The sequence below is a fragment of the Lepidochelys olivacea genome, assembly GCF_965140295.1.
Source record: "Lepidochelys olivacea isolate rLepOli2 genome assembly, chromosome: 26".
NCBI classification, from domain to species: Eukaryota; Metazoa; Chordata; order Testudines; family Cheloniidae; genus Lepidochelys; species Lepidochelys olivacea.
In genome coordinates, this window is record NC_140436.1 from 6229847 (window position 1) to 6245523 (window position 15677).

Sequence of the window (15677 nt, forward strand, 5' to 3'; positions counted from 1 at the left end):
GTCCTTTTGTCTTGAAGTGGGAGGGAGCTTCCCAGCCATGCTGTCCAGAGGCAGCTTCCTCTCCCCACCAGCTGGTAGGCAGTCGGAGGGGCGCACTCCAGCTTCTGGCAAAGGGGCAGGGATTCCCTCCTGGTTCGGCAGGCTGCACTGCTTTGTGTTTGGAAATGGAGGTACCAGTTTCTGGACTGTGATCAGCTCCTGCAGAGGCGTGGAAGGAGCTTCCCCAGTTTGTGCCACTCCCCAGGGGCTGAGCACAATGGAAGGCTTAGTTAGTACTATGCCCCACAATCAGGGTGGTGAGGATGTGTTCATGGCCCTGTTTCTCCCTCCACATGGGTCGGGAGAGCTTTGCCTCCTCTCTAACACTGTGCAGTGTCCATGCCCCCAGGAGCTCCATCTGGGGCATTACGCCTCCATTCCCACCCCAGCCTGGTGTGGCTGTGCACCACAATCAAATCCTACATGCATCAAAATAACAACACAGGGCCAAGCCCCAAGGTCTTGACTCAATCCTTCCTCAGGTTGAAGGTATTATTGAGGTCATCACCCTGGGGATTTGGGCCACAGCCTTTTACATTTCTCTAGCAGTCTCACCCCAAAGGAGCCTACAGCACTTTACGCGCCAGGGGCATGATCCAAAGGGCTTTGGGTAATTATTATGATGTTATTATGTATTATTATTATTATTATTAGTATGTATTATTAGTATTATTATGATGTAGTGGTATTGTGGTAGCCACTGTGAACCCCAATCATGAATCAGGGCCCCACTGTACTGGGCTGACCCAGAGAGCGTACGCTGAGGGTATGTCTCCCCTGCAATTAGACACTCATGGCTGGCCCGTGCCGGCTGACTCAGGCGTGAGGGCTTGAGCTGTGGGGCTGTTTAGCTGCCATAATGTATAGTCAGGCTGGGCCTGCAGCCTGAGCTCTGGGATCCTCCCACCTCACAAGGTCCTAGAGCCTGGGCTGCAGCCCGAAGCCAAACATCTACACTGCAATGAAACAGCCCCTGAATCTGAGCCTGAGTCAGCTGGCCCGGGCCAGCCATGGGTGTCTAATTGCAGCATCAACACACCCAGATACAGGGAAACGTATCCCGGAATTCACTGTACAGCTGCCGGGGTGGGGGTGGGGGCAACTAGCCAGCTGAGACAACAGCTGGTGTAACAATGCAGGGAGCTCAGAAAGGAGAACGAGGGCCTGGCTTTCCAGATGGGCTGAGCACCGAGAAGTTCCCACGGATTCCAGCCGGAGCTGGGCATGTACAAGGCCTCCGAAAAGCAAGCCATTATTTGTCCATGTCATGCAAGCAAGAGGCTGGCAGTGAAGGTCTCATCGGAGAGACGAATCAGGGGGCTAGTTATAGCTGCTTGTTAGTTTGCACCATTTGTAGCTCAGGCACAAATTAAGAGAGAGAGAGATTTGGGGACATTCCACCTACAGTGAATAATCTAAGAAGCCGGGCGGGGGAGGAGGTGGAGAATGGTGGGGGGTGCTTCAGCTGGCTTGCTCTGGGGTTGAAAAAGTTTGCAATGCTTTAAACACCTCCTCATTTTCCTGTATCAGCTAAACAAGAGATCGATATCAAAGAGAAACCTGTTGTCTGGTTAGAATGTGAAACAGTTCCTCCTCGCTGCATTTCCGGCGCGAGGCCAAGGCTGTTGGTGCTCTGAAAGCCTGCAGCTGGGGGAATCCCTCGCTATTTACATCTTTCCATGTGTTTACTGAATGCAAATCAAAATGTGCGTGCAGGGAGGTTATTTTAAATGTTCTTTGCAAATCTCTTTTCACCTTGAAATGGAATGTGATTCCGAAATTCCGAAGCGGGGGATCTGCAAAGGCCACGGCTACCCGCTGTTCTGATCTGACACCATCCGTGTTGATAGACTCATGATTGGGGCCCAGATCCTGATACTCTTACTCTGGTTGGTGAGTGCCTTAGTATGGCACCCAGGTACTGTGGTGATAGGCGGCAGTATCAACCCCTAACATGAGTAACCAACTGCAGTCAAAGGGACCATGTGTGGAATGAGTGGATGTGTTTGGACGGTGGGCAAGCACATCAGAGCCTGCCCTGAGAATGGAGAGATTTTGTTTGAACATCTGGTGGGGAAGCAGGGACGGGGGGCGGCCCCTGCTTCTACCAATTTGGGGTCTCTACATCCCTGCAAAGCTCTAAGGACCCCTGCATTTCCGACATGTGCACCTCCTGGCTTTCATCCTCCCAGCCTCCAGGCAGCTGCCTCCCTCACAGAATTCTCTTTGGGCCCATCAAGATTGCTCCTTAATGGGCCAGAAGTTTCCCTGGTTAAGCAAAACCAAGCATGTGCCCCAGGTGCTGAGCTGTCTGCCCTCCCCATCTCCTCAGACCCAGGAAGAGAGAGGTCACAAATGAACTGGTGCCCAGCTCTCCCAATGGCAGTGGAAGACAGTGACCCTAGGCCATCCCTTTGCACACCATGCCGATACAAGTTGAATAACGTGCGCCAGAGGTCTTGGGACAGTCAGACTGGTTGGGTTGGTGCAGCCCCAGCTTACCTGTTAGCACGTGGCCTTTCAGTTTTCCAGCCCTCAGGTCTGTGCCCTGCAATGACAGAAAGGATTCGGTTAACGCACAGGACACCAGAATACGCAGTTGCTCACCGGACCTAATTATTTGCGTTGTAGAGGGGCCTAGGATCAGGACCCCACTGCACTAGGTGCTGTACAGACAGGCAGTAAAAAGACAGTCCCTGCCCCACAGAGCTCACAGTCTAGGTTCTGACAAGAGACAGCAGGTGGATGAGCCAGAAGGTGGGGATGACCATAAAGGAAGCAAGTTTTGAGACAGGAAGCGGGGCCCCAGCTCACTACATGCGTAGCCACTGTCAGACTTACCCATCCAGGGGGAGGGTCTCAAAGGCACAAGGGGCAGTTAGGTGCCCAGCTCCCACTGAAAGTCAGTAAGTGCCATTGGTACCTTGGGGAACCTGCCCCCAGGTGTTTAATGTTAGCACAGTACAGCTCGCTGCAGCCTCCCTCGCGGCGCTGCCTCTCAGCACAGAGCACCTCCCGGACATTGCCTCGCTTGAGTTTAGCCGGAAAGTTTCCTGAACTGAGTTTGTTTCCTTCATCTTCACCTTCTCCAAACCTCTCCTGACAGATGTCATTCCTTTCCCTGGGTAAGCAGGGGAAGGGCGGGGAGAGAATGTGCCAGGGCCTATATTTTGCTTGTTAATTTATATTTTAAAAGTGTCAGTGACTTTGTGCCCGGCAGCCAATGCACTGTAGAGTTCCCCTGAATCGCAGGCTGTGTTGTCACTGTGCTCTTGAAGCCAGCACACAGGGCCTGTCAGACGGATCATATTGGACCTGTTATCTGGGCCACAGGGTGCTGGGAAGGCTACAAAAGCTTTCTCTAAAAGCCCTGACACCATCCTGTGCACAGATATTCAGGCAGAAGTTAATTAATATCCCTGTGATGGCAGGAAGGTCACAGTGTCTTTGGAAAGCACATAGGCTGGAGTGTAGGGAACGAAGGTGAGGAATCAGAGATGCCTACAAAACCTGACAGGTGCAATTTACAGCTGCTGAGACAGATCCTCAGCTGGTGTAAACTGTCATGCTTCCATTTAAGTCAATGAAGCCCTGCCAATTTACACCATCTGAGAGTCTGGCCTATTGAAGACAATGAGGCCATGCTGATTTACACCATCTGAGAATCTGGCCTGCTGTATTCTAATCAGCCCACAATGAGTGAATTATGAATAGATGCAGATTCACCAAAAGCTTCGGAGCTTCCCAAAGCAATTCCCAGCCGAAGGCTCTTTGATTTTCTTCCCCTGATGGATCCAGAGAATTTCTCTCTGTCGCTTACTCACTCTTTGATTCCCTAAGGCAATATGTGCATTACACTCCCCACCAGGAATGTCAGGGAACCAGCCTATACCATGCTGTTCTCATTTGTAGACTAGAATGGATCTATACCATGTTCGTGGCCTTTGCAAAAGCCTTGTCCAAAGCTTTAGCATGGTTAGGGGATGTAGGCAGGTCCCAGGTACCTGAAAAGGAAATCTATGATGCAAGCCTTTGTGCATCCGGTGCAATGCCTGCGGTTATATCCGGGGACAGTCAAGAATGAGCATTTCTCAAACCTTGTGAGAGAGCCTAGGACAATTTAGTTATGGCGCAATTCAATGCCCTAGCTCGCCTGGACTTTACCACCCCATCACAGTCTCTCTCTCACCTCCTCCTGCTGCAGCACTTATGGAGAATTCTAATAAGGTTTTGTTGAGACCAAAATACAGTCGGGCAGAACTCACATGCTGCAAATCAACAAACAGCACTAACAGATGGGGAGAGCCAAGCATAGCACAAGCCAATGCCGTGCAAACATCCCTCGACAGGTCTGCCAATGCACCTCACTCCTGACCTGCAGCACCCCCGACTAGTCCCCCACTCAACTCTGCCAGTGCACCCCAGTCTGGAACCGTAATACCCACTGCTATTCTAGTCCTATCCCTCCTACCCTGCCAATGTGTGTGAATGCTCATCCGGAACAGCCCCCGTTATTCCAGGCCTGCCTGCCCACAGGCACCCAGCTCTGCCCATGCACCTTAGTCTTGACCTGCCCTAGCAGTAATTAATTAGCAATTAAAGGAGCATCAGATAGAATGCATCTGACTCCCAGAATTGCTGGATCAAGCGTCACCCTTTCCAAGAATAATAGAAGCCATATCTTCATTGAGTCACTTGGTGATAAGAACATCGACCAAGATTCATGTTGCATAGTAAAGTTCATTGTAATGCAAACATCCTCTCAGTTTCTGTGCATTAGCTTTGCAGAGCCCAATGAAATTTTACCAGCCACAGCACAGAATTTCCTCACCCTCCCTTTCCATCACGCTCATGATAAAGAAACTAATGACTAAGATTTTCAAAAGTGACGAGCGATGGAAGGGGCCTGGTTTTCAGAGAGTGGGTGCTCAGAACTGAATACTGCCCCTTGGGGGTGTGTCAAGTTCCCTTCCCCCAAAACAAACCCTGAAGCACTGAAAATCACCCATCGCTTTTGAAAATCTTGGCCTAATATTTTACTTGCCCATCAAAAGAAAGAAGCGATGGGTCCCGCATGAAGGTGTGAGGGGAGTTCTGCATGCCGCAGTCTGCCAATGCACGGAGCAGTTTATCTCGCCAGAACAATGCTCAAATATTCTTGGATGGCAGGAGTGTTCCCCCGGCCTCAGTTTCTTTGGGATGAATTTCACTTCTTGGATAACTCTTATCTCAGCCTCTCTTCCAAACCCACGCAAGAACGTGGTGGTGGTGGTGGTGGGGGGGATTTAAAGGACTGTGCTGAGCATTCCATGGAAATTCTGATTTTTTTTTAATGCTCTGATCTGCCATTAAAAACTCTGATGCTCGATTTAAGTGAACTATGGCCGACTTCAGGAAAGACCAAGCCTCTCTGACTCAGCAGACTGCTCAGGTGAGGCCACCTGGAGCTAGGCACAGAGTCAGGACACAAGATACCTGTGGTGCTTTGCCCAAAGGCAAAGCAGGGAAAGCGGTCGTTGGTGGCAGTCGCCTGGGGCTGGGACCCTGAGAGTGAGGGTCCCACCTCGGCAGCGATTTCTTAAGGGCCGGAGCAACAGCATGACACTGAACAAACAGATGTTAGTGGCTAAGGGTCTATAATGGGATACGTTTCGAGTTGAAACTGGTTCTAGGACCACACTCAGAGTGCGGCCCCGCCCAGTTCAGAGCTGGGACACCCTCCAGCCACCGTTAGCGTGGTGTCTTCTATGCCAGGAATTGAGGCCATTTATGTTTCGGAAGAGGGTTGGTCTTTTGATTGCAGCACATGGGACTGGGAGTGAGGGGAGCAGCGTTCTGCTCCTGCATCTGCCACAGCTTGTTGTGTGAATCCAGGCCAGCCTCCTCCCTCTCTGTAAAATAAGGACAGTATGGGCTGCCTGGCCAGTGCAGGATCCCAGGTGCGGTGGAATCTGGCCACATCCTAGCGTACCCTGGATCTGAGGATCAGGCTCTGATTGAGAAGGGAGAAGAGGAAAAGCCCGGTGGGGTTGGGGCTAGCGGTGCGGGGAAGAGCACTTTACAATAGCTGTTTGTTATAAAAGAGGCAGAGAGAAGGCAAGATTTAAAAGCAAAGGAGCAAATTCTGCTCTTCGTCACGCCAGTGTCCGATCGGCGTGAATTGTCAGAGTTGCTCTGGGTTTGCAGCAGTGTGATGGGGGGCAGAATCTGGCCTGGGGGCCTCTCATGCCAGCGTGGAGTAAAGGATGCTGCTCCTGGCACCTCCAAGGCATTCTGGGCTGCTGATTCATTGGCTGCCTATCCTCATGGAAACGAGCAGCACTGCTCTGTTTGTGGGGAGAGCCTGCCTGAAGTCTTTGGGGAGTCATATCTGCCCCTGGGGTCAAACCCAGCCCCAATTGCCCTGGGCAGCTTTTATTAGCTGGGCTGCCTGGCTGGATTCCTCAGTGGGACACCTGCGTGCTTTTGGAGGACGTCAAGAAGGCCAGCTCCAGGCTTTTCAGCCCCAGGAGGACGGCAGTCCCCAGCCACCTCCGCTCCATTAGATGAATGGGGCCCAGCAATGACATAGGCAGCTTTCTTGTACTTCAATTACAGACTGCAAACTGCCTGCCCACTCTGGAATCTGCGAGGGCCGGGTTGCCAGCTCCTCCTGACCCCACCGGAGCGCAGGGTCAGCAGCACATTTCTACAAGTGCAGGAGAGATGAGTTAATCTCTTCACCCACCTCTTCCCATTTGCTGGGAAGAATCAATCACTTTCTCCCCCGTGCAGGGCAGGCGGAGGTGGGAGTCTGGCTTCCCACCTGTTCCTAACTTGGAAAGAAGTTCCAGGTGCCTCCTTCTCACTTTGGCACAGAGCGAAGCTGCGGCTGGTCGAAGGCTGCAGCGTGAGAGCTGTCAGTTGTCATTCGCTGGGGAGGAAGGTGCTCAGTGCTCCAAAGGCAGCACTGCCTGATGAAGTGATGATGATGCATCCGATGAAGTGAGCTGTAGCTCACGAAAGCTCATGCTCAAATAAATTGGTTAGTCTCTAAGGTGCCACAAGTACTCCTTTTCTGAATGCAGTGGGAATCCATTGATGTTTTCAGTTAACAAAAGGTAATTGACTAAAGGGCACCAGCTGTTCCCTCGGGGTACGGTGGCATCCTGCAGAGATTCATGCTTCGAGGTGTTGGTTTAGCGCTATGCATCCGGTGCGTGGAGTGCTCCTGAATGGAAATGAGCCCAGCAAAATTAACTAGACAGCTTCGGCTTGATACCCCCCTGCCCTGCTCCTTATCTTTCTATTTCCACCTTGTCAAGGGCTGCTGTTTATTGCACTGAGGCACTTTTCACCGACCCACTGCCAGGGACTACACGTGGTGCAGCACAACAGAGAACTCGGCCTGCTCTCTGGGGAGGAGGAAGAGGTGTCTCGTGGTGGAACAGAAGAGTCCAGCCTCTGAGTTCTATTGTGAATGATCTATGGGAGCCAGTGACTTCATAGCTCTGGGCCTCCGTCTGCCCATCTGCAAACAGAGGTTGAAGATAATAGGCCAGGTGTGCAAAAGCTGGTCTCCTAACCTGAGGACAGATCCATATGAAGGACAAATTACCCAGCACTGCCAGGGAGAGTGGAAGCCAGAGACAGATGCCGAAATTGAGAGGGAGAGGAGAGAGATGAGGCAGTTTGGGAGAGGGAGATGCAGGTGGTCTGGCGAAAGGGAAGAGTTAATGGGGGAGCAGAGGGAAGGACAAACACGGAGGTCCCACTTTGAGAATTCTGGAGGGAAGGGAATGAAGAACATTATTTGCCTAGGAGGCTAGCGCTGTCTAGAGCTGGCCCTGACACTGCTATTGGGATTGCCAGCTACTGTTCGGTCATCCACCACCCCCATCTGCTTTATAACTCCATGAAGTCTAGTTACCTAATGGGGACATCCAAATCAAAGTGCTTCCTTTACCTCTCAGCTCATTCATTTTCTTGTGACCTCGATCAAAGAGCTCGTCTCATCAGAGGAGGAAACCCTCCCCGCCCCGCCGTAACTTCACTTGTACCAATGGAATCACGCTGACGCACAGTGACTCCGGAGATACCGAGTGGGGATGTGCCACTTTGCCCATGCCAGCATTGTGGCTTTGAATGTTTGACAGGCTCAAATGTTAGTCGGTTTATGTCTCACCTGAGTGGGACTCTGGCCTTGTCTACACTAGAGAAAAGTACCATGCTAAGTAACGGCTGGTCTCCTTCAGTCCCCAGGAGCGCACCTCTGTGCCCACAAATACAGGGGCTCTCATCGATACCCGCCCCCGCCCAGTGCAAAGTAATGGTCCCAGCTGGGGTTGAGGGGTTAAGGAATGATGGAGTCTTGGTCACGCCTGCCTCAATCCTTTGAGCGTTGGCATGTGGATGCATCTCCCTGCTGCAGTGGGGCAACCAGTGGGAAAGGAGCAGAGAAGGAAAGTGCTAAAATAATCCAAGGCGATTGTTAGATTAGGCAGCGGAGAGGAGGAGAAGGAAACTATGAGGACAAAATAAAAACTATATGCAGGGTCCCCACCTGTGCCAGCTGGGCTTTGTCACAGGAGAGCGTTCGGGGAAGTTCCTCTGCCCTTTGTAAATAGAACAGGCTCCCCATTAGCTGGGGTGGCACCTGTTAGTTCTCAGTTCAGCAGCCTTTTGGAAAAAACAAAACCCAGTGACCTCATAGATTTACGCTACAGGGACACCGAGGTTCCTGAACTCGCAGTAGTTTTGGAAATCCCCAAGGCAGTCCTAGAGGTTCACCATGCTTCAAAGGCCTCAGAGTTCATCTCACCACTAATACTGAGCATGGATTGAACCCTGAGCTCCTGCTGCACCAGGGGCAAGACAGAATCAGTCCTGCTGGGGATTTTGTTGGCAAATTGGCCCCAGGTCTTCTCCACTGCCATCACTACGAGGTCCTCTGAGACATGAATCTGCTCTCCGGAGAGTGGCCTGCAAACTGGGTAGACACAACTCAACTTTGCTCCACTTCCTCGGGGCCTCCACCGCCCAACCTTTGTGAAACCACGTCTGCTGTACAATCTACCGTGTCTGCTGCCAGCAGAGCCCGAGTGTGTTTCTCTGAGCAGCCTCTGTGGGGACTGCCTTCCCCAGACCTCTCTCCGGATGGTATTATAAATCATGCTACAGGCTGTCACTGGGTGTGCTGGAGTATGCATGTGTGTACATATCTGTGGCTGGGAGCATGAGGGGAGAGCTGGTAGGGAGGGGTTAGTCTTTGATGTGGCCCTCAGGAGACAAAAGTTACCCTGGTTATGGAAGCCCTGCTCGAACGCCGCTGACCCAGGTGGTTTCATCTGCAGGTTCAACAAGGGCTAAGGTACAGGGCTAAGCACGCATGCCCTGAGCCAGGGTTACTCCCCAGCGGCTGCTTGTTCTCAGTGCAGTTACTTTGGCTGAAGTCTGGAGACTTAACTGAGCCAGGGGGCACAATTTTAAGAAGAGTCTCGGGGATTTAGGAGCCTAAATCCCATCGGTTTAGGCACTCCTGGGTCCTTTGGCCATCTCTCAGGCACAGCCCGGCAGCACGTTCCCATCGGGCTCCAAACTCCCCCGGAGTCGGGGGGTGTCTAGTGCGGCCCCAGCTGCTTTGTAAAATCTCTGTAACAATCTGCGATGAGCAGGCCCCCCCAGGGGCTGGGCTATCACCGTTGCACAGAGCTTTGGAGAGACCTATTTTCCCAGCGCCGGCTGGAACAGCTGAGAGCGCGAGAGAGGCGGAGGCGCCGGGCTGAACGGAGATGCGGGGCTCTGGGGCAGCAAGGCCACCCGGGATGTGACAATGTTAGTTTAATAGCTCTGGCTACATGCCGTGTGCTTGGAGGCCGCTGAGCTGTAACTGCCCATGGTGTTCCACGTACTGCCGCACAGTCTCGGTGGATCCCTAGCATGGGCTGAGCTAATGGACGCTGATGTGCTGCCATGTTTATTAAATACCTTTTTATGAGAGCATTAATATTTCTTAATGACACCATTTGAGCTTAACGTCCTTTTTTCCTCCCGAGGATGTGGTCTGTGGCTTGTAAGGGGAGAGCTAAAAATTCCCACCCTCCATGCCGCTCAGACTGTGGAGGAGAGGGGCTGGAGGAAACCAGTGATGTTGTTCCGGGGCATATAAACCCCAAAGGGACACCAGCTCGATAAGTTACCGTTTGTATGGACTATCCGGGGACCCCAGTCAAGGAAAGTCTGGGGGCGTCTTATTATTTAGGCATTGGTGTTGGACTCGGGAGATCTAAGTTCAATTCTTGGTTGAAGTCACGTAGGGCCCGATTTTCCATAAAGCTCAGCCTGTTGGGTGCTGGGCTCTCTTGAAAATCTGACCACCAGTGTCAGAACAGGAGTCGCTGGCTGCTGAGCACTTTGGGACACTGGGCCCTTGTTTAGGTACTTAAATGGGAACTGAGCTCCTTTGAAATGGGGGGTGCTGAGCCCTTGAAACACTGTCCCTGAGCTCCTCTCAAAGTCTGGCCCTAAATCTCCTTGTGCCTCATTTCCCCATCAGTAGAATGGGGATAAAAATAATTTCTTAGTCTGTCTTGGCTCTTTTGACTGCTAACTTTCCAGAGCTGGTACCGTCTTCCCTTCCAGCTGTTTGTGCAGCACCGACCACCATGCATCCCTGATCTCAATTGGGCCTTTCGGGTGTGACGGCAATACAGGAATCAGGACCTGATGGTGCTAGGAGCTGTACAAACATCCGGCAAAGAAAAAGTTCCCAGCCCGAAGAACTTACTGTTTAATGATAATTCTACTGAAAAAAGAGAGGAGGATGCTGTCATAGCCCATTTATGGAGCCGTAACCCACTGCGACACCTGAGACGCCTTCTGCAAATGCCGGATGGGATTTGGCTGGCGCTCCTGGACAATATGAATGAATAAAACACAACCCCCTTCCGAGCTTCCAAAACTCCTCTGCATGGCAGGAGACCAGCATATTGTCCAGAGCGGCTCTTTGCCATGCAGAGGAGTTCATTACATTGCAGGTCATTCCAGCGCACTGTCCCGCAAATGGCAGGGGAGCATTGAGGCTCTGAGGTAGGTCTGCTTGGGCCCTTGGTGAAGTCCGCTCCACATTGAATGAGTCATATTTTGTTTTCCCCTTCATAAATCTTTTCTAGAACATGTCTGATCCCATCTGAGGAAGGGGGAGGAGGGGACTGGGAAGGGGAGCGGTGGAGAGAGAAAATCACTAAGGCAGGGACTCAGGGTTAGGGAAAGTGGGTGTGGGAATCAACACAATAGCTGGCAGGAGACCAGGACAAACAGATGACTGATTGGACTGAGGTTTGTGAATAAGAACAGGGCTGGCTTGTTATTCACTCCCAGATATAACTCCTTCTCCCTTCCCCCTCTCCACCCTGCCCCGAGCCAACAGCTGGAATACTAGTAAACAAGAAGGGCTCTCTGCAAGGAGGGACAGCAGGATGGAGTGCAGCCGCTTGCTCCTGGCATTTGCAGCTGCTTGGCCTGCTAGTTGAACGGCTTTCTGCACTGGAAGGCTCTGAGTTCATGCTGGAGATGCTGGGTGCTGTCTCTACAGTAGGCTGATATGATTAAAGAACAATTAGTAAACTGGGGAAGTTAATCCCCAAACAAACAAGGTGCTTCCTGCACTGCTCGCTTTGGGTACGCTAGCTCAAAGGGGAGAGGCGGCTTCAGAACTGGCACACGCAGGAGGCCAGATTTATTATTCTCCCTCTTTGTTATCTTTATAACGAAGCCAGGATTTATGAATTGGCTCTCACTAGCACAGGGGAAAGTCTAAGGAGGGATAAACCAGCTGACATGGGCTAAGAACCAAGCTTTCTCCAAACAAACCCGAGGCTTGAAAAGTGCCGTTAAAAGAAAAGAATTGCAACTATATGGATGCCTAGCAACATTGTATCTATTTGATTTATCCGTCTCACCTCCCCCCTCCCTCAGCTCTATGTCCTTGTCATCTTAGACTGTAAACAGTTTGGGGCAGGGAATGTGTCTACATATGCGTATCACCTAATACAATGGGGGCACTGATCTTGATTGAGGCCTTTGGCTACTACTGTAATATAAATATTAAATGGTAGTTGTTTTTTCTCCTCCCGATAATTTTCATTTTTAAACCCCTCTGCACTTTCTGCTTCTGGCCCATGAAGCCTGGAAGCATCATGAGACAAAGCCTGGTCTAGTGATATTTTCAGCCCAATTTTGTGGACTATAGGAGGTCCATTGTAGAGATGGGCAGACCAAAACCCCAGCTCTGAATATTCCAAAACTCTGGAGTTTCAAAATCCAGATGCAGGTTTGGGTTTTATGGCTGGAGCTCATCTCGAGTTAGATAAATCTCAGCATTAGGATGGGAGTCCCAGGCCCCAGCAAGTCTAAACCAGCCCTGGCGACCCCATTGAAACGGGGTTGCGACCCACTTTGGAGTCCCAACTCATAGTTTGAGAACTGCTGCACTGGATGACACTCCCCATCCAGAGCCATGAGTCCTGACCCTTGCTCTAGCCACAGAACTCCCAACCACCAGCAAAACTATAGCTCCATAACTTCTGGTGGGGTCTGGAAATCATCCGATGCTTTATTCATTTGATTTATACAGTTCATTTTCTGTATCATGCCAGAGGGGAGGGACCAACATTCAGGTTCCAGCTGACCTGGCTCTGCACTCATTGACACACACACACAGCTTTCCAGGGTCTCCTCTCTACCTCTCCCGGGTCTCTCTGAGTTGCGGGTTCTCCCCTCTCAGACCCAGAATCATTGCCAGTGTCACAGACCCTGCCCCTCGCTCAGAGGAGACAATTAAACAGGCCCTTTTGCATTGCGGTTGATAAGGCTGGATGTGGGAATTGCATACAGATGCTCCGGTCCCTTAGGATGACTCAAACCTAACTGGACACCAAAGCAGGGAGGGGGAGTTGGAGAAAGAGAGAGAGAAGGGAAATCTTGGGAGGCTAAAGCCACCCGAGGGATTCCCTTCAAAGGCTGAGCTAATCTGGTGCTGCTGAGCCCCCTCCTTGCAGGCAGGAGCAAGGGAAGTTATGATTTCCTGCCGTTCAGAACCCTTTCCTCTGTTGCTCTCTGCACTAGCATTGGGCTGATCCCCCATTCATCAGCCCCAGTTCTGCACCAGGCTGACGATTCTCAAGGTCTTGCCCAGAGTCCTGTGTGCCAGGCAGACAAGCATCCCGGTTCCTTAATTGCTCCTAGAGAATGCAGGGATTCTGCTGCGGAGGGCAGCTTAGCAGGACAGATTCAGCTCTCCAACCCTATGCCATAGCTAATGCAGTGCCAAACACTCACCAAAAGGGTAGTACATTTTCCTGTAGGAATTCTCTCCAAGTCTGATCTGAACCCAAAGCCCAAATCCAAATGCCTTAAGCTCTGGGGCAGTTTGGATCCAGATCTAGGCTTGAATTTCACAACCAGTCCCTTTCTCTGGAATGGTACCAGACCTCAATTCTGGACTCCTGCAAACGTTCTCCTTCAGCTCCAGTTGTGAGATAACACCCAAACAGATGCTCAGATACCACGTAGGGATAGCTGCATTAAAAATACGTCCTGTAGAAAAGAGAGACTAGATCAGATGAAGAGAGCTAGCTAGCTAGGCATACAGACAGAACAGCCTCTGGTCAATGCTACTCACATCAACGTTTATGCTCCCTGTGCTTGCTGCTGCTAACTGCACTGTACTATGTAGCGTGCAATGCTATTCTAGTGCCCAGGGAGGGCCTGGCGGAGCTCTGCAACAACAGGGAAAGAATTTACACAAAGTTTTGCAGAATTTTTTTTCTGTTTTCCTTGGGGAGACTCTCTGCTTCCCGCTGTCCCTTCTCCCCCTTCCCCTCTGACCTATATTTAGGCTCTGAAGGCTGAAATCTATTTTCACATTTTTAAATTTTGAGGACTAACGGACACTGCTTTCCAAATAACTCCTCCATCTTTATCAACATAAACGTTTGCACTCTAAGAAAATTCTCTCTCTCTCTCTCTCGGACACACACGCACACACACACAGAGATGGTTATTGGCCATTATACATTCAGGGTCCAATTCTGCTACCCTGTCATGACTCTGTGTATTAGAGTAATGCCATGGGGGCCCCCCAATCAAGCTCAGAGCCCCACTGTACACACACTGTACACACAGTCCCTGCCCCAAAGAATGATTTAACTAGTTGAGATAGACAAAAGGGGGGAGAGAGGTGGGGTACCCCCATTTTGCAAAGGGATTACATGAGTTGTCCAGATGTCACCTAGGGAGTCTGTGCCAAAGCTGGCCACTGACACCTGATTTCCCAAATCCCAGTCCAGCCCCTTTAACCAGAAGACAATCCTAATATGAATGTAACTGTTCATGGGATAAGGGATGAAACCACGTGAGCAGCAGAGTGGAGGTGGGGGCAGAAATTGGGCCCTATCTGAGCATGGCAGTTGAGATTCATGACAGAATCATAAATGTAATGTACAGAATCATGTTATTTCATAATAATGGGTTCGCATTTCAGTTTTAAGCATTGTGAAATACCAAATTCTTTGCTAGGGACTCAAACACACATGCAATATTTAAGAAAAACATCAAAACGCTTTCCTTTTCTGGCGGAGTTCCAGCATTTTTCCAGTGAATTATGGGTGGAGGAAGAAATTGACAATTGGCAACGGTTACCAGTTATAATCTAATCCCTCCGACCCTGCACAGAGTCATAGAGTTTAAGGTCAGAAGAGACCACCAGCTCATCCAGTGTGACCTTCTGTATATCACAGGCCACCAGCCCCACCCAACACCCGCACGCTAAACCCAACCACTGAAATGAGACCAAAACTTAAGAGCCCACAGGAGACTAGGCTATGATGTGCCACAGGCAGAGAACAGGAGGGACCGAGGTGCACCAGTGCTGAAGGCCCCCACAGCGGCAGGGAAATGGTTAAGCGAGAGATACCCAGATAACCCTGACAAGTGACCTGCCGTTACATGCCGCAGAGGAAGGTGAAATTCCCCCGCCCACCCCAGCATCACTGCCAATCTGGCCTGAGGGAAAATTCCTTCCTGACCCCCTTCTGGGGATCAGTTAGACCCTGAGCATGTGAGGAAGAACCAGCCAAGCACCTGGGGGAGAGAATGCTCGGTGCCACCTCAGAGCCCTGACCCACCCCCATGCAGTGTCCCATCTCTGGCCAGGGCCATCCCTGGTGCTAAAGAGAAATACATTTTTGGGGGGTCAGGGTACCCCTTCCTGACCCTTGCAAGTGGCTGGCTGAACACTGAATGTCCCAGGATCATTTAACATTTGACAAAGTCCCCAAAGGGAGCGCGTGTGATAAGCAGTGTGGTCAGCTTGATGTGGCAAATCTGCAGCATGGACGGGTGCTGCCAGACAGTATAGACTGGTGTACATCTGACAGGAGTTGCCAGGGGTGATGCTGGATCAGATCAAACCAGGTAGGAAAAAATCTGAGATTGTGAATAGGAAAACAAGGTCCTGGCAGGGCTCCTAGCGTAACATTGCGTAACCTGATGTTATGTCAGCAAGTGATACAAACAAACAGAAACATTACAGGACTCCGTTTAAAGCCCAGCACACCTTCATGCTCACACTGGCCCTGCTGTCTGCACATAGCAAGGGA

General features: G+C 51.0%; 1 protein-coding gene across 4 annotated transcripts in view; it reads right to left on the reverse strand.

Moving 5' to 3' along the window:
* PEBP4 (phosphatidylethanolamine binding protein 4) overlaps positions 1 to 15677 on the reverse strand; it is a 224048-nt gene that overhangs the window by 34074 nt on the left and 174297 nt on the right. For all 4 annotated transcript variants that reach the window (XM_084615328.1, XM_084615326.1, XM_084615327.1 and 1 more), the window contains exon 5: positions 2542 to 2587. In XM_084615328.1, coding sequence (XP_084471454.1) covers positions 2542 to 2587 — 46 coding nt within the window. The remainder of the gene's footprint in view (positions 1 to 2541; positions 2588 to 15677) is intronic.